Source organism: Neopelma chrysocephalum, unplaced genomic scaffold, assembly GCF_003984885.1.
Source record: "Neopelma chrysocephalum unplaced genomic scaffold, ASM398488v2 Primary Assembly neopelma1_184996, whole genome shotgun sequence".
Classification (NCBI taxonomy): domain Eukaryota; kingdom Metazoa; phylum Chordata; class Aves; order Passeriformes; family Pipridae; genus Neopelma; species Neopelma chrysocephalum.
The window spans coordinates 1-22,476 of NW_020938605.1; the positions used below are offsets into that span (position 1 = coordinate 1).

Sequence of the window (22,476 nt, forward strand, 5' to 3'; positions counted from 1 at the left end):
AGGGATGGGGAGAGGACATGGTGGGGATGTGAGGAGTTCATGGATGGCACACAGAGGGGACATGGAGCAGTGATGGAGAGACACAGAGGGGACATGGAGGGGCACAAAGGGGCCATGTTGGGAACACAGGACCACGGGAACATGGGACTGCAGGACCGCAAGACCACAGGAATGTGGGACTGCGGGAACACGGGAACATGTAAGTATGGGAACATGGGACTGTGGGAACACGGGAACACAGAATTACAGGAACATGGGAATATGGGATTGCAGGAACACAAAACTGCCAGAATACAAAAACACGCGACCACAGGAATACAGGAATGTGGGGACACATGGCTGCAGGAACACGGAACAGGAACACCACAAGACAACGGGAATGTGGGAACATAGGAACACGGAATTGTGGTAACAAGAGAACATGGGATTGCAGACACTGCCAGAACACAGGAACACAGAACTCCAGGGACACAGGAAAGTGGAAACACAGGACTACAGGAACATGGGACTGCAAGACGATGGGAATGTGAGAACACGGGAATGCTACCTCAACGCTCGTGTGCACTTGAGGGGTGGTGAAAGAGGTTGGACTGGATGATCCTCGTGTGTCCCTTCCCCCTCAGGACATTATCTGATCCTTGTGTGTCCTTTCCCCTTCAGGATATTCTGTGGGAGCGCCCGGTGTCCTGTACAGGACCAGGAGTTGGACTGACTGATCCGTGTGGGTCCCTTCCCACTCGGGCCATCCCACGATCCCTGGAGGTCCCTCCCTAATTGGGATGTTCCCAGATTCCCTCATCCCCCTCAGGATATTCTCGGCATCCCGCCCCGCGCACGCGCGCTGCGGATCCGGGGCGGGGGCGCGCCCCTCGCACGCGCAGTGCGGGGGGAGGGAGGAGCGGGGGAGCGCTCCCGCCATGTCGCAACGCTGCGGCGACCGCGATCGCGATAGGGAGCACGACAGGGAGAGGGAGCTGCAGTGGTCGGCCCGCAGGATGGGTACGTCGCTGCTGCTGCAGCTGTCGGCGCACGAGCGAGAGCTGGACCTCGTGTGCCTCGACCACAGCTACGCCAAGCCCTGGAGCGCGCACCCCGATGCCAGCGCGGCCCGGCCCGCCCGACTGCTCTTCATCACACCCCGCAGGCACCTCGGCACCGCCCCGTGAGACACCGAGGGGCTGAGGGGAGGACTGGGGGGATCTGTGGGTGTGTCTTGAGAGGCTGAGGGGGCTTGCGGGGCGGGGGGGGGCTGGGAGAAGAGGGTGAGGGGTCTGAAGGGGGCCAGGGGGGTCCTGAAGGGCAGGTGGTGGGGCTGTGAGGGGCGAGTGGGTGGTCCTGAGGGAGCTGAGTGGGCCTGTGAGAGGAGGGAGAGGGGCCAGGGGGACCCTGAGTGGCAGGTGGGGGGCTGTGAGGATCCTGAGGCGACTGGGGGCTGAAGAGGGTTTTGAGGGTCAGAGAGAGCTGCGTGGGGCTGAGGAGTCGATGAGAAGAGGGGAGGGGGTGCTCACGGACCTCCCTAGGGACTGGGAGCTTTTCCTGAGGGGCTTGTGGGGGTCCTGAGTGGCAGGTGGGTGGGCTGTGAGGGGAGTTGGGGCTCCTGTGGGTCTGGGGGGACTGTTGGGATCAGGAACCTGTGTAGGGGCTGAGGTGGGAAGAGGAGCTGTGAGGTGACAGTGTGGGGCTGGGGGTATGAGGGAAGGATGGGGGTCCTGGGGGGTAGTGTGGGGTTTGTGGAGCAGAAGGGTGGGGGCACCCTGAGGTCCTGGGGGGGACTGTGGGGTGGGTAGGGGGTCCTCTGGGGTGAGAGGCTTTAAAGGTCCTGAGGGACCTGTGGGGCAGGTGGGGGCTGTGAGGGGAGGCTGTGGTGCCTGTGAGGGGGAGCTGAGGGGCCTGTGTAGGGCTGGGGTCATGTGAGTGGTCCCATGGGATGGGGGAAGTTTTGGGGGGCCTGGGGGGAGAAGCAGGACAGGCTCCGAGGGGTCTGTGAGAGGCTGTTGAGGGAAGGGGAGAATATGGGTCTGGGAAGATCAGAGCAGGTTTGGGCATCCGGAGGGCTTGGTTTGTGGGCCCAGGTGGTTTGGCTTGGAGTCCAGGATAGGCTTGGTTTGGGGGTGCAAGGGTTTGGTTTGGGGGTGCAGGGGCTTGGTTTGGGGTCCAGGATAGGCTTGGTTTGGGGGTGCAGGGGTTTGGTTTGGGCATCCAGGGAAGCTTAGTTTGGAATCCAGGGGGCTGCCAGGGCACAGATCAGGATTAACAGGGTCCCTGAATCTCAGTGCCCACCATAGCAGAGCCCAGGGTAACCCATCCCTGTCCTAAATCCGTCGCTGCCCTAAACGCCCGTTCCCTGGCAGGGAGGCCGACATGCCAATCGACGTGGAGACAGTGACGCCCACCCCGGTGCCCCTGTACGACAACCAGAAGGCCCGGAGTGTGATGAATGAATGCGAGAGGCACGTCATGTTCGCACGCACCGATGCTGATGCACCTCCACCCCCTGATGACTGGGAGGAGCACGTCAACAGGTACCCAGGGACAGCAGGGACAGGGAATTCTGGCACTCTCTGGAGTGCTGGGAGGGTTTTGGTGAGACTGGACACACAGAGATGTTACTGAACTGAGCTGTGTTCAAGGAAGGTGGATTTTTGTGTTCAAACTCATCTGGCTGCTGTAAAATCTGGGTGTGATGGTGGGGGGTGGCCCAGCTGGTGAACCTCTCCCACATGGCATCACAGAATCACTAAGGCTGGAAAAGACCTCTAAGGTCATTGAGTCCAACCTGTGCCCAATTCCCACCTTGTCACCCAGCCCAGAGCACTGAGTGCCATGTCCAGTTGTTCCTTGGACGCCTCTGGGGATGGGGACTCCACCACCTCCCTGGGCAGCTGCTTCCAATGCCTGACCACCCTTTCTGTTAAGAAATTCCTCCAGATGTCCATCCTATGAATCCATCTCATGTATTCAGGGGAGGTTGGAACAGTGAGTCATAGAGTGATGGAACAGCTCCAAAGACTCATTTGGGTTGGAAAGCCAAATTTTTAAGGTCATTGAGTCCATCCATTCCACAACACTGCCAAGGCCACTACAAACCCGTGTCCCCAAGTGCCACATCCACAGGGATGTTAAATCCCCCTAGGGGTGTGGACTCCACCCCTGTGCCAGGGCTGAATGGCCTGTTCCATGAAGGAATTTCCCCAGTATCCAACCTGACCCTCCCCTAGCACAGCTTGAGGCCGTTTCCTCTCATCCTGTCCCTTGTTCCCTGGGAGTAGAGCCCAACCCCCCCCCCCGACTTCACCCTCCTGTCAGGGAGTTGCAGAGAACAAGAAGGTCCCCCCTGAGCCTCCTTTTCTCCAGGTGGAGCCTCCCCAGCTCCTTCAGCCCCTTCCCCACTCCATTCCCTTCTCTGGACACACTCCAGCCCCTCAATGTGTGTAATGAGGTGAAGGCCCAGAACTGTCCCCAGGATTGGAGGAGCCTCAGCAATGCCCAGCACAGGCAGGGATCTGGGGAGTCATTGGATTACACGTAGATCCTCAGTTCAGCCGTGTTCTAATGTCAAAGAAAATGAGGATGTGCATAAATTCCACCCTGTGGAACCCTCCAGCCCACAGTGTTAACATTATGAGGAATTTGATTGTTTTATGGACAGCAGCTCTCAGGCCCCAGGCGTGTGCGTGACAGCTCCTGTGTGTCTCTCCCCACAGGACAGGGTGGACCATGGCCCAGAACAAGCTATTTAACAAGATCCACAAAGCACTGCAGTCGGACAGATTGGCTCGCCTGGCCAATGAGGGGGTAAGAGTCGTTATCTGTCCTTCTCAGCAAAGCCAGGATGGAAGTGTTGGCCTTTGGATCATGTAGCCTCAAGGAACAGGCAGCTCTGGGCTTCTTTGAGCCATGATTTTTGTGGAATCGTAGAATATCCTGAGTTGGGAGGGACCCACAAGGATCTTTGATCCAACTCCTGGCCCTGCACAGACACCTCAGCAATCCCACCCTGGCCCTGAGAGCGTTGTCTAAACACTCCTTCGGCTCTGGCAGCCTTGGGGCTGTGACCACTGCCCTGGGGAGCCTCTTCAGTGCCCACCCGCCCTCTGGGGGAAGAACCTTGTCCTAATATCCAACCTAAGCCTCCCCTGAAACAGCTCTAGCACGTTCCCTCATGTCCTGTCACTGGTCACAGAGAGCAGAGATAAGGGCTGCCCCTCAGGAGGAAGTTTTGGCTTTCTGTGAGGGCTCCCCTCAGCCTCCACTTGCCTTCCAAGGACAGGTTTAGTCCTCACGGCCAGATATTGGGCTTTGCTTCCAGGGGTCCTAGGGCTGCCCAAGCCAACACTTCCCTATGGATCAGGATGCATGTGACATGCTTGATTTTGATAACTGTTCCTTTTGGATTTTCTGGTCTCCAGGCTTGCAATGAGCCTGTTCTGAGGAGGATAGCGGTGGATAAATGTGCCCGGAGGGTGCGCCAGGCCCTGGCCAGTGTGAACTGGGACACCAAACTTATCCAGTGGCTCCACACGACACTGGTGGAGACCCTCAGCCTGCCCGTGCTGGCAGCATACCTGGATGCTCTGCAGACCCTGAAAGGAAAGGTGATAAAAAGCAGTGGGAGACTTGGCTGTCATGGATGACCTTCTCCCTTTATCCAGCTCGCAGATGGAATTGTTATCCCTTGTTTTGTGTGTGTTTTCTCAGTCCCTCCTGGCCTCTGGTTTCAGATCCCCACGCTGATCGACAGGATGCTGCTCTCCTCCACAGCCAAGACAGGAGCAGCTGGGGCTGAGGCTCTGTCCCTGCTGCTCAAGAGGCCTTGGGACCCAGCAGTGGGTGTCCTGTCCCATAATAAACCAGTAAGTGCCTCTGGGGGCTTGCGGGGAGCGAGAGGTCCCACATCAACTTTATTCTTCCTCTTCCTTCTACCTCTGTCTTCTCTGCTCTTTCCCCCGCATTAGACTTGCTCAGTGATGGGGAGTCCTTCTGTTGGGCATATTCCCCCTGGGCTATCCCAAGGGAGCTGTGGCTTGGGAAATTCATACTCCTCTTCTCTTCTTTCCACCTCTGTCTTCTCCCTGGGCTCTTTTCCCATGTTTTTGACTTTCTCAATGACAAGGAGTCCTCCTGTTGGGCACATTCGCCCTGGACTGTCCCAAACTTTGGCTTGGGAAAACAATCACTTAACGAGCTGTGCAAGGTCCCTCCTGCTTCCCTATGCAGGCCAGGCAGGCAGTGAGGTCCCTCCAGAGAAGTTGCTCTCCCTGACAGGTCTCTTGTTGAACTTTGCAGAGCAAGTTGCCTGGTTCCCCTCTCATCCTCATCGCTTCCTCTGGCCCTGCCAACTCCATGTTCCCCGCTTCCCGACGGCACCGCTTCTGGCAGTCACAGCTCTCCTGCCTGGGAAAGGTGTGTGGGCTTGGCTCTGGGGGAAGGACAGAGCTGCTTCCGGAAGCCTTTGGTGCACCAAAATCCTTGGAAAGCAGAGACTGACACTTGCCAGCCTCAGGGTTTGCCATTGAAGACTGCACAGGGGTGGATTTTCCCAAACCCAATGTGTTTGGGGTTTTTTGATACTGTTATTAAGGATTGATGAGGGTTCTGATAGGAAGGGGTTGGAGAAGGGAGACTGGAAGTCGTGTTAGTCCTCTTGGCTATGGAGCTGCTCACTTATCTCCTAATGAGTGTGTTTGATACACTGGAGCGAGGGGAGGTGTTTTCTGGTGGGAATCCATGGGGAGTTCTCCATTTACTGTGGTTTTAGTAGCTAGAAATGAATCCTAGGGTAAAGAAGGAGAGAAAGCATGAGTTCATGTGTAAAATGGGCTCCATTCTGTGCTAATTGTTGTCGGCACCTGTTGTCCTCAGTAAGGCCTTGGTTAATTCCTGATTTTCCCTCTCCACTGGCAGGTGATTCCCATTGCCACCTCCCTGCTGAACAATGGCAGTGGGGTAGGAGTGCTGCAGTGTCTGGAGCACATGATTGGGGCTGTGAGGGGCAAAGTGGCAGAGGTGAGGGAGAGGTAACGGGTTTATAAGGGAGCCTTTGTGCTCCCATTGACCTTACTCCCATTCCTGGAGGTGCTGTGCTACCCCAGGACATCATCCCATTGTCTGTCCTGCTTCTGCATCCCTGTGTTTTTGTCTCCTGTAGATTCACAACCACTTCTCTCACAAGCAGATCATCCTGATCGGGTGGAACACGGGTGCCTTGGTGGCCTGTCACGTGAGTACCTGATTCCTTTACTTCATCAAGGAAGCACAAGAAGGATATGGATCTGTTGAGCAGGTCCAGAGGAGGCTGCAGAGATGCTCCAAGGGATGGATCCCCTCTGCTCTGGAGCCAGACTGGGAGAGCTGGGGCTGTTCACCTGGAGAAGACCTCTCCAGGGAGACCTGAGAGCCCCTTCCAGTGCCTTAAAGGGCTCCAAGAGAGGTGGAGAGGGACTTGGGACAAGGGATGGAGGGACGAGACAAGGCGGAATGGCTTCCCACTGCCAGAGGGCTGGATTAGATGGGATATTGGGAAGGAATTCCTCCCTGTGAGGGTGGTGAGGAGCTGAGATGGAATTCCCAGAGAAGCTGTGGCTGCCCCATCCCTGGAAGTATTCAAGGCCAGGTTGGACCGGGCTTGGAGCAACCTGGTCTAGTGGAAAGTGTCCCTGCCCATGGCAGAGTTGGGACTGGATGGCCTTTAAGGCTCCTCCCACCCAAATCCTTCCAGGGTTCTGTGATTCTCCCAGAGCCCACTTGGCAGCCTCAATTCAGAGATGGATTTGAGAGACTGTTACACTTAATGGGTTCTCCTTGTCCCTTTCCTCTTTCCGTGGCCTGCTTTTGACCAGTCTGTGATTGTGGGCCGTTAGCAACTTGAGTCATTTAACATTTTCTAATCACTCTTTTAATCTCCAAAGCCAAGTGTAGCTATGGAAGGTGTTTCTGTGCCTGGCACAGCAGCTTTTGCTCCTGGGATGCTCTGTGCTGTGAGAATGCTGAGTGCTGCTCTTTCTGCCCAGGTTTCAGTGATGGAATATGTCACTGCCGTTGTGTGCCTTGGATTCCCACTGCTCACCGTGGATGGCCCCAGAGGGGTAAGGACCAGGTGGAGCTGTTGAAAGAACTCCGCTTTTCTTTAAACCTCCCTACATTATTTCATGGAATCAGGCTTGGAAGTCCAGTGAAATTGGCATCTTTTTTGAGGAATGTCTGTGTGATTTGTCTTTGAAGGAGGTGTTGCATTTAGAGTAGGGACTGTTGCATTCCTGGTGGGATTCTTGGTGCAAAAGCAGGTGTGAGAGGTGCTATCTGTGATTGTCTCGGCTGTGACCTGTTTTTGCAGCTCCTTGCTGGACGTGTAGATCCCTCGTTAACCGTGCCCTGGGTCCCTCATTAACTGTATCATTTGGCACCAGAGCTGGTTTATTCCTTTATGAGCTGAGCAGTGTGTGACTGGTTTGGGAATAATTAGAGCTGTGCTAATGCAGTGGCTAATTCCGAGGGTGTTGGAAATCCATCTGGGAGGTGTTTGCTGGAGCGGTTTTCATCTGGACTCAGTACAGCTGTCAATCCCATCGGGATTAACCCCAAGTGCTTCTTCAGGTGTTCAGCTCCAAAGATTCTTCATCCAGGCTCAGCCCTTCCAGATTGCAATTCCCTGTACTCTTGCAGGATGTTGATGACCCCCTCCTGGAGATGAAGACCCCCGTCCTCTTTGTCATTGGGCAGAATTCCCTGCAGTGCAACATCGAAGCCATGGAGGATTTCCGGGAGAAAATCCGGGCAGACAACAGCATGGTGGTGGTGGGGGGAGCAGATGACAACCTCAGGTAACGCCCTGTCAGCTGGATACTCTCTTTTCCCAGGAATTCTGGGCAGCATCTGGGTGTGCTGTGTAAATAAACCCCAGATTTGGTACTGAAACTAAATGGGAATGGCATGAAAATGCTCCATATTTGAGTGAGTTTGGAATAATTGCACTAAAAAGCTGAGCCAGTTGTGCATGGGAATGGGGTTGCCTGATCTAGAGCTGGGCCCAGCAGCACAGATCAAGTTTTAGAGCATCATATGAATCAGAAATCTCTAGTGGGAAAAATCAGTAAAGGAGAGGAAAGAAAGAAACATAAAATTCTGACTCTGGGTCTGGAGAAATAGCTCTCAAGTGTCAGATTTGCTTTGGAAAATGCTTTGGGGTGCTGGATATTTTTCCTCAAAGTTTGTCTTGGCACTTCTGAGGGATCAGTCTCATCCTTCCAGTAGTTGGTGCTCTTGGGTTGTGACATGAAGGCTCTTACTCAGGCCTTACTCGGTATGTAACTGGGTAAGGGACCCACCTTGTGTCACTTGAATCCTTCTCTCAGATGAAGATGTTGTGAGCATGGAAGTGGAAAACCAAACATGTTGATTTCCATCTGTTTTTATTTCCCAGGATAAGCAAAGCCAAAAAGAAGTCAGAAGGCCTGACCCAGAGCATGGTGGACAGGTGCATCCAGGTAACCATGGGGATCTTCCCTTCACAGCTCCAAAAAAAGGGGTAATCCCTGCTGAAATGTCTCAATGCCCAAAGGTTCCAGCCAGGATTGGTTGGATTGAAGGGAATCTGTCTCCTGAGGGGAATTTGGAAGTGGCTGTTTCAGTAGAGACGTGAGATTCCTGGTGGTGCACATTAGAGATTCTTGGTGGTGCACCTTAAACGAGGAGCAGTTTCCTAAGTCTCTCAGGGGACACAGGCGGTATTTTTGGGATATTTTTGGGAAGTTTGAAGAAACTATCATGTTTCTCTCCCAGGTGTCCGAAATCAGTGGGGTGTGAGTTTTAATGAGAAAGCCAAAGTCTGTCTGTGAGGTTTTAGATATTCTCCCTGTGGAATATTAGACCTCCAGAGCCTTATCCATTTGTCCCTTTGGGAATCTCATTCTTTGATTTGTCTGTGAGTTTATAGGGAATCTTCTTGCAGGATATTAAACCTCTAGAGCCTTATCCATTGGTCTCTTCAGGAGTCTCATTCTTGGGTCTGTCTGTGAGGTTTTAGGGATTCTTCCTGTGGAATATCAAACCTACAGAGCCTTATCCATTTATCTTTTTGGGAATCTTATTGCTCCTTTGCTTCAAACTGTGAAGATCCATTGTTAGAGACCTGCCCACCTCTTAATCCAGTTATTTATTCCCTCCTCCCTAGGATGAGATAGCCGACTTCCTGACTGGAGTGCTGACCCGAGCCGAGAGCCACTCGGGCTCCGATCCCCGGGACCTGGATGCTGAGAAGAAGAAAAAGCCCCGTGACTCCACCAGGAGGGATCTGTCCTTTGACTTGCCAGAAAGGAACAGCAGACCTACCTCCCCTGCAGCCAAAGTGCCAGCCTCGCCCTCAGGATCAGAGGTGGGAGCTTTTCCCAGGGTAATTCCAGCTGGGAAAGGCTGAGGTTGTGTAAAGAGGTACCTCTGTGCCACTGAAATATGTGGTGAGAGCTGTGATTAGTATTGAAGATGGAGGGAAGAGGATATGGAGGAGTGATGGCCTCAAGTTGTGCCAGGGGAGGGTTAGATTGGATATTAGGAAAAAGTTTTCATGGAAGGGGTTGTAAAGCATTGGAAGAGGCTGCCCAGGGCAGTGGTGGAGTGACCATCCCTGGAAGTGTTCAAAAAACACATGGTTGTGGCACTTGAGGATGTGTTTAGTGGTGACTGTGGTGGTGGGTTATGGTTGGACTTGATCCTAAAGGTCTTTTCCAGACTTAACAATTCCATTGTTCCAATGGCTTGTGGTGAGACAAATGAACCTTCAGAGATAGGTGTGCTCCAGCTGAAGGATTCCTGACACTCAGGGTTAAGACTGACTTGGGGAAATGTTGGGATAAGAGGTGTCCCTCTCTTCCAGCAGGACTTATCCAGCGTCTCCAGCAGCCCCACTTCCAGCCCTAAGACCAAAGTGGCCACCGTGTCCCTCCAGAAGCCCCCCCCGGTGGGCACCACACAGCTCCTCAAGAGGCAAGTGCCGAGGGCAGACACAGTCCTGACACACAAGCAGGCACAAGGTAATTCCCTGCATCTTTCCCACCCTTTTAGCATCCAGATTTTTGGTCTTTCTCTGTCCTGGTGTGTGGAGGTTTTTGTCTTCCGAGTCCTGTCTTGAATTCCAAGCTCCCCGTGGCAGCTTTTTCTCCAGCTCAGTCCCTGTTGCTGCCGTCTGAAGGGATTGGAGGGTTGGAATTATGTGGGGAATGGTGTTTGTGGAGCTTGTGGAGTCTTCCTGCTGTTGGGGAGTGGGAAGGACTTTCACTTTGGCTCATCAAATCCCTCTGTAGCCTTGCTCTAATCCTTTTGGAAGTGGGAGCCCCTTGTCCAGTGTCATGAATCCTTGAAGGCTCCCTGGGAAGAGACTGAAGGTGCTCAGGAGAGACTAAAGGTGCTCAGGAGATGTTTGAGGCTGTTGAATTGAGACTGAAACTGTGGGATTTGGGGAATTATAGAGTGATCTTGCAGTAAATGGCTGTGGAAAACCTGCTCTGAATAAGAACCCACCCTGTGGAGTTTTGTGTCCTGTTAGTGTTGATTTAAAAACTTTCTGTGCAGCTTCATTGTGGTGGTGAATGCCCAGAGTGTAGGGAATGGTTTTGTGGATGAGGATCCTCCTGGCAAATCCCTGGGCAATAGTTCTCCATCCTTCCTTCTCTCCTTATTTCTTTGCCCAGGGCAGACCTGAACAGGCTCATTGTTGTCTCCTATGTGACCTTCCACATCCTCTGAAGCCTTTTCCTAATTCAGGGATAGACTCCGGGAGGAAGCTGAAGCTTGCATTTTCCTTAATTTCTCGGACAATGGACTGAAGGATTGTATTCCTTTGTTGTTGTAGCTGAGGGAAGCAGTTTCTGGGTAGCACATGGGAGGCAGGAGGAGGGTGTGTGGGTCTTTTTGGGTCTTTGGCTGTGTCGTGGCACAATGCTGCTGCTCCTGGCTGGAGCTGCTCAGGGATGTGCTGGCTCACGTCTCCCAGCTGCTCTCAGCTCCTTGGTGCAACTGAGCCAAGCTTAGCTGTGATCTTCCAGCCAGGCCTGCTCTTGTTTCCAGGGCCTTTTCACAGTGGCTGTGGGGCTGGAGAGGGCTCCAGGTGAGAGGTGGGATGAGGAGGAGGTGGCTGTGTCTCCGTTGTACCTGTGGCTGGATGAGTTATGTCCAGAGCTCTGTCCCTGCTCCGAGGTCTGTCTGTGGTGTCCCTGGAGATCCCTGTCCCCTCCAGAGATCCTGTGATCCTGTAATTCTCTCTGATTCATTTCAGCTCAGTTTGCTGCTTTTCTGAAACAAAACATGCTGGTGAGGAAAGCTCTTCCTCCTGGCACCTCTTCATGTCTCTTGGGTGAGTATCCCCTCACTTCCCGCTGTCTCTCTCCCTGTCTCCCTCCTCTCTGTCTCAGCTCCCTTCTTCCATCATCTTCCTCTCCCCTTGCATTGATTTGGGGATGTGGCCCAATGTGTCCCCTTGTCCCCCTGCTTTTTGCTTCCTTTTTGCTGTATTTGGAGCTGGAGCCAAGGGCCCACTTTACCTGGGAGCTGTGACTTTTCCTGAGCTCTTCCTTGTTCCCAGTGGATAAAAGCAGTGTCTGGCAGCCGGTTTGCTCTGATGGACTAAAGCTTTGTGCACGAGTATAACCCTTTTTCTTTGCTGGGGGTGAGAAGGGGACATGGACATCAACCTGAAGAGACCATGTGTGGTTGTGGTGGAGCATCCCAGACACGTGGGAGAGAAACAAGGGACAGCCAAGTGACTTGGAAGGGACACGTGGAGCAGCTTTGCTTGGCCTGAGGGAATTAGAGCAGAGAGGTCAGGGAGGGGGATGGCTTTGGGAAGCTGTGATGGATCAGGGAGAGGGGTGGCTTTGGGAATCTGTGATGGATTGGGGAGAGGGATACTGTCTGGACCAGGAGACATGTGGAAGTGAGCGCTCTGTAGTCCTGGAGTTTCTCAAGTTGAGCACAGAGGTAACTGAGTGTGTCATGCTCTGAGGGTTTGGAATCAAGGGGCGAAATCCATAGTATCTAAAGATGTGTTTTACCATCACAAATGACAGTGAATGTGTGGATCTGGGGTTAGGAGGGCAGGCAAAGTGGAAATCCAAGGATTTGGGAGGCTGTGGTGGTGTCACAGGAGTGTGTCAGTACTCCATTAGGGTGCTGAGAGTTGACATGGGTGAGAAGTTCCTCTGCCACCCCAAATGCTGCTGCCTTTAACTCTCCAACCATGGTAACAAACCCCTGAGGCAGGTATTGCCCCAAGCTGGTGGTTTGAAAGGTTTCTTTCCCTCTTGAGCCTGGTTTAGGGGTTTCTTTCTCCCTGGAGCCTTGCTTAGAGCTCTCCCCTGTGCCATGAGGGGAGGGAGCACACTTGGAGCCCTGCAGGAGAATCCCCAGCTGGTGGGAGCTGCGGAGAGCCTGGCACAAGCCTGGGGGGGTCTGTTCATAACTTCAAAAGCCAGTTAAAATCTCTGGGCTTGTTAATGCCTGAGATGTGAGGCAGGAAGGGGGGGTGGAGCTTCATGGATCCACAAAGAACAGGGTCCTCCCTGGAGTGGTGGGAACACAGAGGGACGTTGGGTCACTGCTTGTTGATGCTTTGAGGGACACTTGACACCTGTGCACGTGCCTTTCACTGTCCTGCTTGGCTGGTGGCCCTTGGGGGGGCTGTGGGGCCTGCAGGCTGTGCACGGCTCCGAGGTCTCTCTGGATGCATCTGGGTCTGGATGGTGCATGTTTGGAGGTGGTCGAAGGCATGGAAGTGTTGCACGAGTGAACAGGCCTCAGGTCCAGCCATGGAGAGGAGGACAGCAAGCTTGACACTTGTCTTGGGGACCAGAGCAGCCCCAAAATGCTTGGAGTTGCCTGAAATTCCAGGATTTGACTGCAATCCTGTCCGACATTCACAGTTCTGAGGTGTGTAGGTGGTACACAGTATATAAATATATACATACACACACATATCTATATCTATTTTATACAATATATCTGCACCTGGATATTTATAAATAAAAAGGGATGTACATCTTGGCCTCTGGGCTGTGGAATACGCAACTTGGATGCCCAGGACCATCTAGATACAGGGAATTCTCAGCATTTCAGGCTGGACTGGATGATCGTGGGGGATGCTGGATGGGCAAGATGTGGCAGCTCATGGCCATGTCTTGTTCCTGAGCTGTTGTGGGTCCCCTGTGCTTTTTCACAGGCTTTGGCCCTGGGAAGTTTGTGCTTTAGGGAGGATGGAATGGATGTTACACATCAAGGATGCGACAGCAAAATGACACATTGGTGTGGAAGAGAACTCTCAACATGTGGGTTTTCTCCCCAAGTACCAGTGTGGGGCTTTGAGGAGCTTGGCTTTGCTGCAGCACCTTTTCTGCTTTGCTTGGTGCCTCCCAAAAACCTGCCCAGCTCCAGGAAGAATAATAGGTGTGCAAATCCCTTGGCTGTGTTGGAGGAGCAGGTAGGCTGAGCTCTGATCCTGCACCATCTCTGCAAGTCTCCACCTTGATCCCCTCACCTGGAAATTAGGGATGTTGGAGGGGCCTGATGCCAGGATTTGGATGTGCCACACTTTGAAATGAAAAGTGTTGATGTGGAGGTGTGGTATCACTGTCCACATCCATTTCCCTTCTCTGCAGAGGCAAGACAGATGTTACATCCCATCCTGCCCTAGCCTGTGAGTAGCTTAAGCCAAATCCTGGCCTTAACTCAGCACAGGACAGGCAGGAGCCAGCTGAGGTGGAAAGGAAGGCGTGTTCCTGGTGCATGGGAGTGGGCAAAGCTGGCATGGAGGGAGCTGAGGAAGTGTGTGCATGGGCATGTGTCCCTCCTGTGCCCAGAGGAGCAGTGCTGACCTCGAGGTGCTCAAACAGCTCCTTCTGTGTCCCCCAGTTCCGGTGCCAGAGCCCTCGGAAGGGGCTGAGAAAGATGGTGTGCGTTTGCAGCTGAAGAGGCACCAGCCCCCCAGCCCGACCCAGTGCTCCAAATCCTCCAAACGAGCCAAAATCAAGGTGACCATTGTCTCCCACGGGGATGCTGCTGCCATGGGCACCGGAGCTGCCCTCACCACCCAGGCAGAAAGTGAGTTGTGGCTGCACAGCTGCTTCTTAACCCAAAAACAGGGCCCTGGCTGTGCCCAGACCTGCCCTGAGGGGAACCTGCAGGGAGGGGAGGGAGCTGTGATTTATTGACCTATTGCTGCTATTTTTGGAGGAGTTTGCTGCAGAAAAGGTGGTGGCTAGATGTGTGAGTGGCTTGGGGGCAGCTGAGGGAGTGTGACCTGTTGGGGCTTGGCAGGAGCCTGTTTTCCATAGCGGTTGGAATTGCACATTCCAGCAGAATGCTTGGCTGCAGCCTGGAGCTGGGAGGTGAATTTTACACCTTCCTATGGTCTTACACCTTCATCTGGTTTTACACTTTCCTCTGGTCTTACTCCCTCCTTCCTCTGAGTGTAGAGCTGCTGCTGGAAGCAGGATGCTGGTCCTGCTGGACCCCTTGCTCCACGTAGGTCGGGTGCATCTCTGGTTCCGCTCCTCCCACCTGGAATATGCTCCTGCTTTAGGGATGGCAACCATATTCCTCCCTGTGGAAGACCTTTGTGTGTTCAGGCACTTCAGCCCCGTGGGGCCTGGAGTCTGGCACAGCACACAGTTGACGGACATATAAAAATTCCAGCTTTCCTACCTCTGCATCTGGGAAGACCCACCACAATACATCCTGTATCCAAGGAGAGGTGATGTGCTCCATCTTCTTCCCCTTGAGCCTTTGGAAGAGAGGCCAAAAGCTTTGGCTGCTGTTCCCTGTGACCCTGAAGGATGTTGTCTTGTCTGGAGTGTGTGTTTTCCTCCTGCCAGAGCTCCAGATCCATAAGGTTATGGACTGAAAGTGGCTCCGTTCTGCTCAGAAATTAGAGCTTTTCCAAGCTGAGAAATAATTCTGCTCCTTTCCAAGCACCTCTTTGCTAATTTAACAGTTGTTTTAAACTGTGAAAGTACCTAAATCCACATTGTTTTGGAAGGTTACAGTTGATCTTCGGGCAGCTTTGAAAATCTCTGCTTTCTGGAGGTTTTTTTTATTTTATTTTATTTAATTTTCCAAACTTTACTTCTTTTCACAGAAAGGAAATGAATTACAGAAGTAAAACATGAACCAAACCAAGAATTCCCTCTTACCCGGTGTGAGCAGGAGGAAAGCACAAGACAAACACAGTTGTATCCCAAAAAACACCGCAATAAACAAATCTCGTGACTCGTCGCATCCCTGTGTATTTTGTAAAGTGTCTTTAATTAAAGAATCCTTACAAAATCCATCAGCCAGATCCCAAAAATCCATTGAGGTGGTTCAACTGTGCCATGATGAACTTAGGAGGTGATTAGTGGAGACAATGTTTAGGAGAGAGATTTGGATTTGGTGTCAAGGGGCTGAGATTCCCGAGACTCTGGAAGCTGATTCCTTTAATCTTGGCTGTCATTCCACAGCAGTTTTGATTGGACTTTGTTCTTTGGGATGTGTGTTTTTCCTGGAGAAGATGTTCTGGGAGCAAGATGAGCCCATGGCCGTGCCTGTGGGTACTTGTGTGAGAGGGGGATCCCTAAAAATTCCCTAAAGCCCCGTAGAGGAGGGAAAATGAGGATTGTCCTTTTTCTCTTGCAGTTGTCTCCGGAAAGCCAGTGCCCGTGGCCATGTCTGGAGCAAAGGAGCTCTCAGGGCTGCTCTCCACCCCCAGGTGAGTGGGAATTTGGGATTTATGAGCTGTGGGTCTCTTCGACAGGAAACACCACAACAGGGGCACTCCTGCATATGGAGCTTTCTGGTTTCTTGCTTCTCACTGGAATGTTCTGCCATGTGGGAGGAGGCTTTTGGGCTCCTGAAAACTCATTGTCACCTGGGAGTCGAGCCTGTGAATGGCAGAAATGGGCAGAAGTAGAAGGTATTGTGGCTGTTGGGTTATGTTTTATGTAGTTCCCCAAATTCAGGTTATCTTCCTTTTGAATGACTGGTGACTTTGGCAGAAATTCAGTGTTTAATCCTTCCCTTCATTCCCTTTTACAGTCAAACTTTTATTTTCCCAAAGACAGGGAAAAGCCTCAAAGTGACTCATGAAGGTCATTAACTGCCAATAGGGATTTCTGTTGGGGGATGAATCTCATGTTGATGCCTGTTTTCCCTTCTAATTCAAACCCAAGCTGTGGGAAACCAGACTCTGATTGATCTTGTTGCCCAGGGAGACTGTGGATTCCCCATCCCTGGAAGTGTCCAAGACCAGGTTGGACAGGGCTTGGAGCAACCTGGCCTGGTGGAAGGTGTCCCTGGGTGGAACTGGATTTGAGGTCCCTTCCAACCCAAACTGTTTTGAGATTCTGTGATCTGGGAGAGGAGAAGAGTTGTTTTAAATAGAAAGTAGGTTTTAAACAGCAAGAGTGTTGCTTTGGGGTCAACAACTTTTGTGTAGGGTGACTCAGAGAGATGCACGCTTGTAACAAGCCCTTCCAGTTTGGAAATCCATGGATTTTGCCACAGGTGCTCCTGCAGTGGAACAGGGAAACTTCCCTTGGACTTGATGATCTTAAAGGCCTTTTACAACCTTAACAATTCCATGATTTTCTTGCTTTGGGTTTTTGTAGCTCAACTCCCTTCCTTCAGGAGTCCTGCTGGTTGTTTGGGTTGGTGCCATCTGTGTCCCTGTGCGGTTTGTCACTGACTGGAGCCTCTTTCTTCTCTTTTAGGCTGAGTTCAGCAGCAGAGGCCTCACTAAGCCCTGCTCCAGCTGGAATTCCCAGTAGCACAGCTCCCAGTGCATTCCATGCCCTGCAGAGCAGGCTGGTGGCCAGCAGCACCCACAGCCTGCAGGCCCAGCCAGCCAGTGCCCTCCAAGGTATCCACCTCCCCATGTCTGTCCTGGGAAGGTAAAAGGTAAACCAGGTTAAAAATCACTCAGTGGAGGCTCTTCCTTGCATTCCCTGGTTGCTTTGGGTCTGGTTGAGGCAGGATTTGTAGGGATTTGCTGTGGAAGATGCAGTGGGATGCATCAGCAGACCTGATAATTGTGTCACTTGTGTGTAATGATGCCTTGAAACACCAAACCCGACCTCTTCTTGCATCTTGAGTTTCACAGGTGACCCCATTTGTAGCTGCAGCGGTGGAATGAAGCTGTGCTAGGGGGATTTAAGTGGGATATTGGGAAAAGGTTCTTTCCCCAGAGGGCGGTTGGGCACTGAACAGGCTCCCCAGAGTTTGGTCGTGGCCCCAAGGCTGGCAGAGCTCAAGGAGTGTTGGGACAACACTCTGGGGGACACGGTGGGATTGTTGGGGTGTCTGTGCAGGGCCAGGAGTTGGATCCGTGATCCTTGTGGATCAATCCAACTCAGGATATTCCATGATTCTATGAAACGTGTGGCACTATATGTGTAGAGCAGCTTGGAGGATTCCCGCCAACCTTGGGTTGGCTCATTAAAGAGCAGGTTTCCAGCCACGGGACACACCTGGAATTTCATGCTGCTGAATTCTCCAAGCCTGATTTGATTCTTTTCCTGGATTTTTTTTTTTTTTAGGAGCAGCATCTGCCAGCAGCCTGCTCCAAGGGCTGAGCTTCAGCCTGCAGGACATTGGGACCAAGGCATCCACTCTCCCTGCCAGCATGGCTGCTACTGGGCCACCTGTGCAGGTATCCACTGGGGATCCCACAGGGAAGCTGTGTGCAGGCTGGAGTTAGAGGGAACTTGGACAAGGCCCTGTTTGCTCTGGGACCAGGAGAGATGAGGAGGGGAGGCTCAGTGACAGGTCTAGGGAAGGGGTCTGTGGGAAGGTGTTTCTAGTCAGCCTTCTAGAAAATGCTGAGTTGGAGAATGGATTTAGAGGAATCAGGGATAATTCTCCTGGATATTCTGGGAAAACACACACCTGTGACCTCTCACTGCACTGCTCATCCCTTCAGTGTGAGGTGATTTCATGCGTGGCTTCATTTGGAGTGGGCTCAGTTTCTCCCAGTCATAGTATCAAGCTGAAATGAGATGTGCAAACTGGAAGGGACAAGTTTACTGGCATTTAGACCCGCGTGTGACCAAGAAAAAAGTGGGGAAACCATGACCTCTAACACCTCTGGCTTCTGTGGGAGGGAGAGGCTGTGCCACTGCCTCATCCTCTTTCCTTCCAGGTGCTCAGTGCTGCTGCTTGTCCTTGCAGAGCTCAGCTGTGAAGGCTCCCACAGCCCTGCAGAGCCTCAGTGCCATCACCACAGACACGGGCACCATCGTCCGCACCATCCCTGTGCCCACCTCCCTGGCCCTGGGGGCCTCAGCCAGCGGGAAGCCCTCAGCCATCCACCAGCTGCTGACCAATGGGGGGCTGGCCAAGCTGGCCAGCAGCCTGCCAGGGCTGGCCCAGATCTCCAACCAGGCAGCAGGTGAGGGACATGGGGGCAGGGAGGCATCTGGAACACCCCTGAGAGTGAGGAAGAAGGAAGGACTGGGCTGGAACACCCCAACACCCTGAGAGTGAGGGATAAGGAGGCAGGGAGGTGCCTGGAGCACCCTGAGGGTGAGGGAGAAGGGGGGCTGGAAGGTGATCCAGGTGCCTGGAGCACCCTGAGACCAGCATTCCCAAACCTTTTTCCTTATGGACAACCACATGTGCTGGCAGTTTCCAAGCAGCCGCCTCTGATGAAAAGGCTTCTGGTGCCCCCAAGCTGCTGATTGCGGCTTCCACAATCCCTCTGTCTCAGGGACATCTCCCATGTGTGTTTTCCAGGCCTGAAGGCGCCCACAACCATCACTGTGACCCTGCGAGGGCAGCCCGGCCGTGTGAGCACCCTGAGCCAGGCGGCCATGGGGATGATCCAGCCCCAGCTGGAGGAGCAGCCCATGCAGACACAGGGCCCTCAGGTAATCTGGGACACCTTTTGCCACAGAGTGTGTCCATCACTGCTCACTTGAGCTGTTTCTGACTGTCACAGTCCAAGGGCAGGTGTGGCTGTGGTGGGGAAAGTGTTCTTGGTCACATCTCTTGGGTGTGATGAGTTGGCGGTTTGCTGAGGTGGTTGAGAAGATCCAAGTCATCATCATGTCTGTGTCAGGGTTGATTGTGCTTGATATCACAGAATCATGAACTGGTTTGGGTTGCAAGGGACCTTAAAACTCATCCCATTCCACCCCCTGCCATGGGCAGGGACATCTTCCACTAGACCAGGTTGCTCCAAGCCCAGTCCAACCTGGTCTTGGACACTTTCAGGGATCCAGGGGCAGCCACAGCTTCTCTCAGAATTCCATCCTGCCCCCTCCCCACCCTCACAGGGAAGAATTCCTTCCCAATATCCCATTTAACCCTGCCCACTGACAATTGGAAGCTATTCCGCCTTGCCCTATCCCAAGTCCCTCTCCAGCTCTTGGAGCCCCTTAAGGCACTGGAAAGAGCTCCAAGGTTTTCGTGGGGCAACCTGTGCCAGGGCCTCCCCACTCTCCCAGGTAACAATTCCCAATATCCCATCTAAACCTTCCCACACTAATACTGCACCAAGGGAATCTCCAGCTAGACTTGGAAAACTGCCATCAGCATGTTACTGAATCCCCAGGTAAAAATTACCCTTCAGGTGAAGCCTTTGGATGGAAGTTGGGTGAGTACAAAGAGCAGCAGCCAGAAATCCTTTGTTTGTCCTGTTAGAGCTGACATTGCATATGTCATTGCTGGGAGTTTCCGTGCAAAATCATGGTTTACTGTTGGTTAAAGCTCAGATTTGGGAGCATCCACATCCTTCTGAGTTTCTTTCAGTCACTGAGCTTAGAACCTGGCTAAGGCAGAGCTCAGAATCCCGAGCTGGTGCCCCTCAGATCCCCCCTGAGCACCAGGGGAGTAACTTGTGTAGGTCTGAAACTCCTCATCCATGGGGGAAACAGCTTTTGTGCTTTTCAGTAAACATCAGAGCTGCTGTGCTTCCCTTCATGTCCTTGTTACCTTTGAGACCCCCTAAATACCCAGGAGAAGTGATGGAACTTGACACAGATTGACTCCAGGGTGAGTGGTTTAGGGAAGGGTTAATTTTTTATGTGGTGCCACTTGAAAGTGGATATTTGATCCTGAGCTGTGACTTTTCCCTACAATGCTGAGCTTGTGTGTTCAAGGCAGGGCTTAATTGTGTGGCTGGTGCAAGAGTTGCTTCAAAAGCAAACTGAAAGCTGCCTTTTACAGGAAATGGGGTGAGCTGTGTGTTTTTGTAACTAATTATAGCCCTTGACATCAGCTCCCTGTCCCTTTGGCGCAGAGGGTTACGTAATCCAGGGCTTCCTGGAACAGACTGGATTTACAAAAGGCTTTGGGGGATAATGCTGAGGGCTTAAACTCTTGTGTTTTCAGCAGTAGCCAGAGCTGTTGTTGGTTGTTCCCTTTGAAATTCCAGCTGGGCCTTTGCAGAAAGCTAGAAGCCCAAACTTGGATTTCAACTGGGTGTGGGTTTCAACTGTGCCTGGAGCATCTGAGCTGCTCTTTGAGGGGGTAGCTTTCCTTCCTCCTAGGCATCAAACAGGAGGTGGGAGATTCAGGAATATCCCTGTGGATTTTGGTGCAAATGCTTCCTGTGAGAGCAGAAACGAGAGTGTTTTATGTGGCTTTACACTGAAAATACAGGTTAAAACTTCAGCTTCTCTTTTCAAGAAACTGCTCTGTGGGGCTTTAAGGGTTGGGTGGGTTTCCTCTGGCACTGTGGTGACATCCTGGGAGCAAGCTTCAGGGACTGAGCTTGGATCACAGTTCTGTTTTCTGCCAAGATTTACACAGCCAAGTCTGGAGCTGCAAATCTGGGCTGAGTTTTGGGATCTCCTGCAGAGGGCATGAGGAGAGATGATTTCAGCCCTTGTAAGCAGGTGGGAATACCTTTCTTATCCTGAAGTCTCACCCTTTCAGCTCCTGGGGGGAGGAATATTAATTACAGCTAAGGGAACACCATAAAATTGCTGCACAAGGCAGGAAAATCCAGGTGTGACCTGCCTGGGCATCAGGTGATGCTGACTTGAGCTGGAGCTGTGCTGGTTGGTGGTGGAGGAGGAAATCAGATTGGATCAGAGGAATCCATCCAAAAAGGTGGATATCTGCTGGAAAAGCCACTTTGGAGTGTAAATTGTCAGCACAGCACTGGGAGGGCAGCCAGGAGAGCACAGAATGCACAGGTCAGGCACGTGAAACGGACCCAGAGGCACATGAAGAACCCCTCAGGTGAGGGAATTCCAGGTACTGGGAGCTCTCCATCTTGGGATACAAATCCCAGCTCCCCGGCTGTCCCAGTACTGGACATCTGGTGGCCCCTGGTGCTGTGGGACCAGCTGGTTCTTGTCAGTTTATCTTTTACAAGCAAGAGGGAAGAGCTGCTGATGTGGAGGATGGTATGGCTGTTCCAGTTTCTTCTGGTGTCACTGGTGTCATTGTTGGGTCTGTACCATGTGGGAATCATTCCTGAACTTCTGGTTGTTGCTTTACTACAGGAAAATCCAGACCTTGGTGATGTCCCTGACAGGGATCTGAGCAGGGAGGTTTCCTTGGGGGATCTGAGTGGTCTGGGAGTAGAGCGGTGCCAGTTTTCATTGTTGTGGTTTCCCTCCCTGGGTTGTGCCAGCGCTGGGGTTTGTTTTGGGGTCTCTCTCCAGAGAGTGGACCAGGCCAGGTCCTTCTGTTCAGTCTGGAAGAGCTGCAGGGTGCAGCATTGGGATAATCCCAGTGCTCTCCATGTCCCCATCCCGGGCTTGGCTCAGCTGCACCTCAAGACCTTGATTTTTGCTTCACATGAAGGAACATTTGCTTCATAGCCAAGATGCTTTTGGGGGGCACAATTCCCATCAGCTCCCAGGGTGAGCACCATGTCCCCCCACTGCTGATCCTCTCCCCTTCTCCACAGTGACCACCACCAGCCCCATGAAGACCCTCTACGTCATGTCAGCCGCCAGGCTCTCGGCTCTCACCAAGCCTGGGACGAGTGAGACTACTGCCGTGCCCCTCACACTGCTGGGCATCCAGCCTTCCTCCTCCTTCTCCTGCTCCTCCTCCTCCTCCACCGGTGCCCTCCCCTTTGCCACCCTGGTGCACCCCAAGGTGGGACCTGCCCTGCATAGCCCCTCCAGGATGCTCCTCCTGACCCCAGGGAAGGGTGAGAGGGCCCTGGGACACCTCAAGGAGAGGGTCAGCCTAGCCAAGAGCCACGTCCTGGGGCCCCTGGAGACCCTGGGGAGGGCTTCCCCCATGGTGGACAACGGCAGCACCATCATCCACCCCAGGGAGGCTCAAGCCAACAGACACTTAGTGCGCATCCTCAGGCTGGGCAGCTCCTCCAGCATCACCCACCAGCCATAGGGACCCCTGGGACCCACAGGAAGGCTGAGGGGTGGGAAAGGAGCAGCCCCCTGGGCACAGGGGTGATGTTTTTCTGGGTTTGTTATTGTTTAATAAAAATTTCCTTTTTTATTCTTCTGTGCTGAGTTTGTGGCCACAGCCCCTCCA

At 52.8% G+C, this 22,476-nt stretch overlaps 1 protein-coding gene across 7 annotated transcripts; it reads left to right on the plus strand.

The window, feature by feature from the left end:
* Nucleotides 1-903: 903 nt before the first annotated feature.
* Nucleotides 904-21,985, plus strand: LOC113962763 (KAT8 regulatory NSL complex subunit 3-like). 7 transcript variants are annotated; one of them, XM_027673520.1, is made up of 21 exons: nt 904-1,162; nt 2,352-2,522; nt 3,705-3,795; nt 4,410-4,595; nt 4,722-4,853; nt 5,287-5,403; nt 5,905-6,006; nt 6,149-6,220; nt 7,011-7,085; nt 7,663-7,820; nt 8,420-8,483; nt 9,170-9,370; nt 9,869-10,025; nt 11,267-11,344; nt 13,894-14,082; nt 15,655-15,727; nt 16,728-16,876; nt 17,553-17,665; nt 18,184-18,403; nt 18,748-18,881; nt 21,878-21,985. In XM_027673520.1, the coding sequence occupies exons 1-21, from the start codon at nt 918-920 to the stop codon at nt 21,878-21,880; spliced, it is 2,730 nt and encodes a 909-aa protein (XP_027529321.1). In that variant the 5' UTR covers nt 904-917; the 3' UTR covers nt 21,881-21,985. The 7 variants fall into 7 exon arrangements, with proteins under 7 accessions (XP_027529321.1, XP_027529323.1, XP_027529326.1 ...); XM_027673522.1 differs by having other exon boundaries at nt 9,872-10,025; XM_027673525.1 differs by lacking the exon at nt 13,894-14,082.
* Nucleotides 21,986-22,476: the final 491 nt, after the last annotated feature.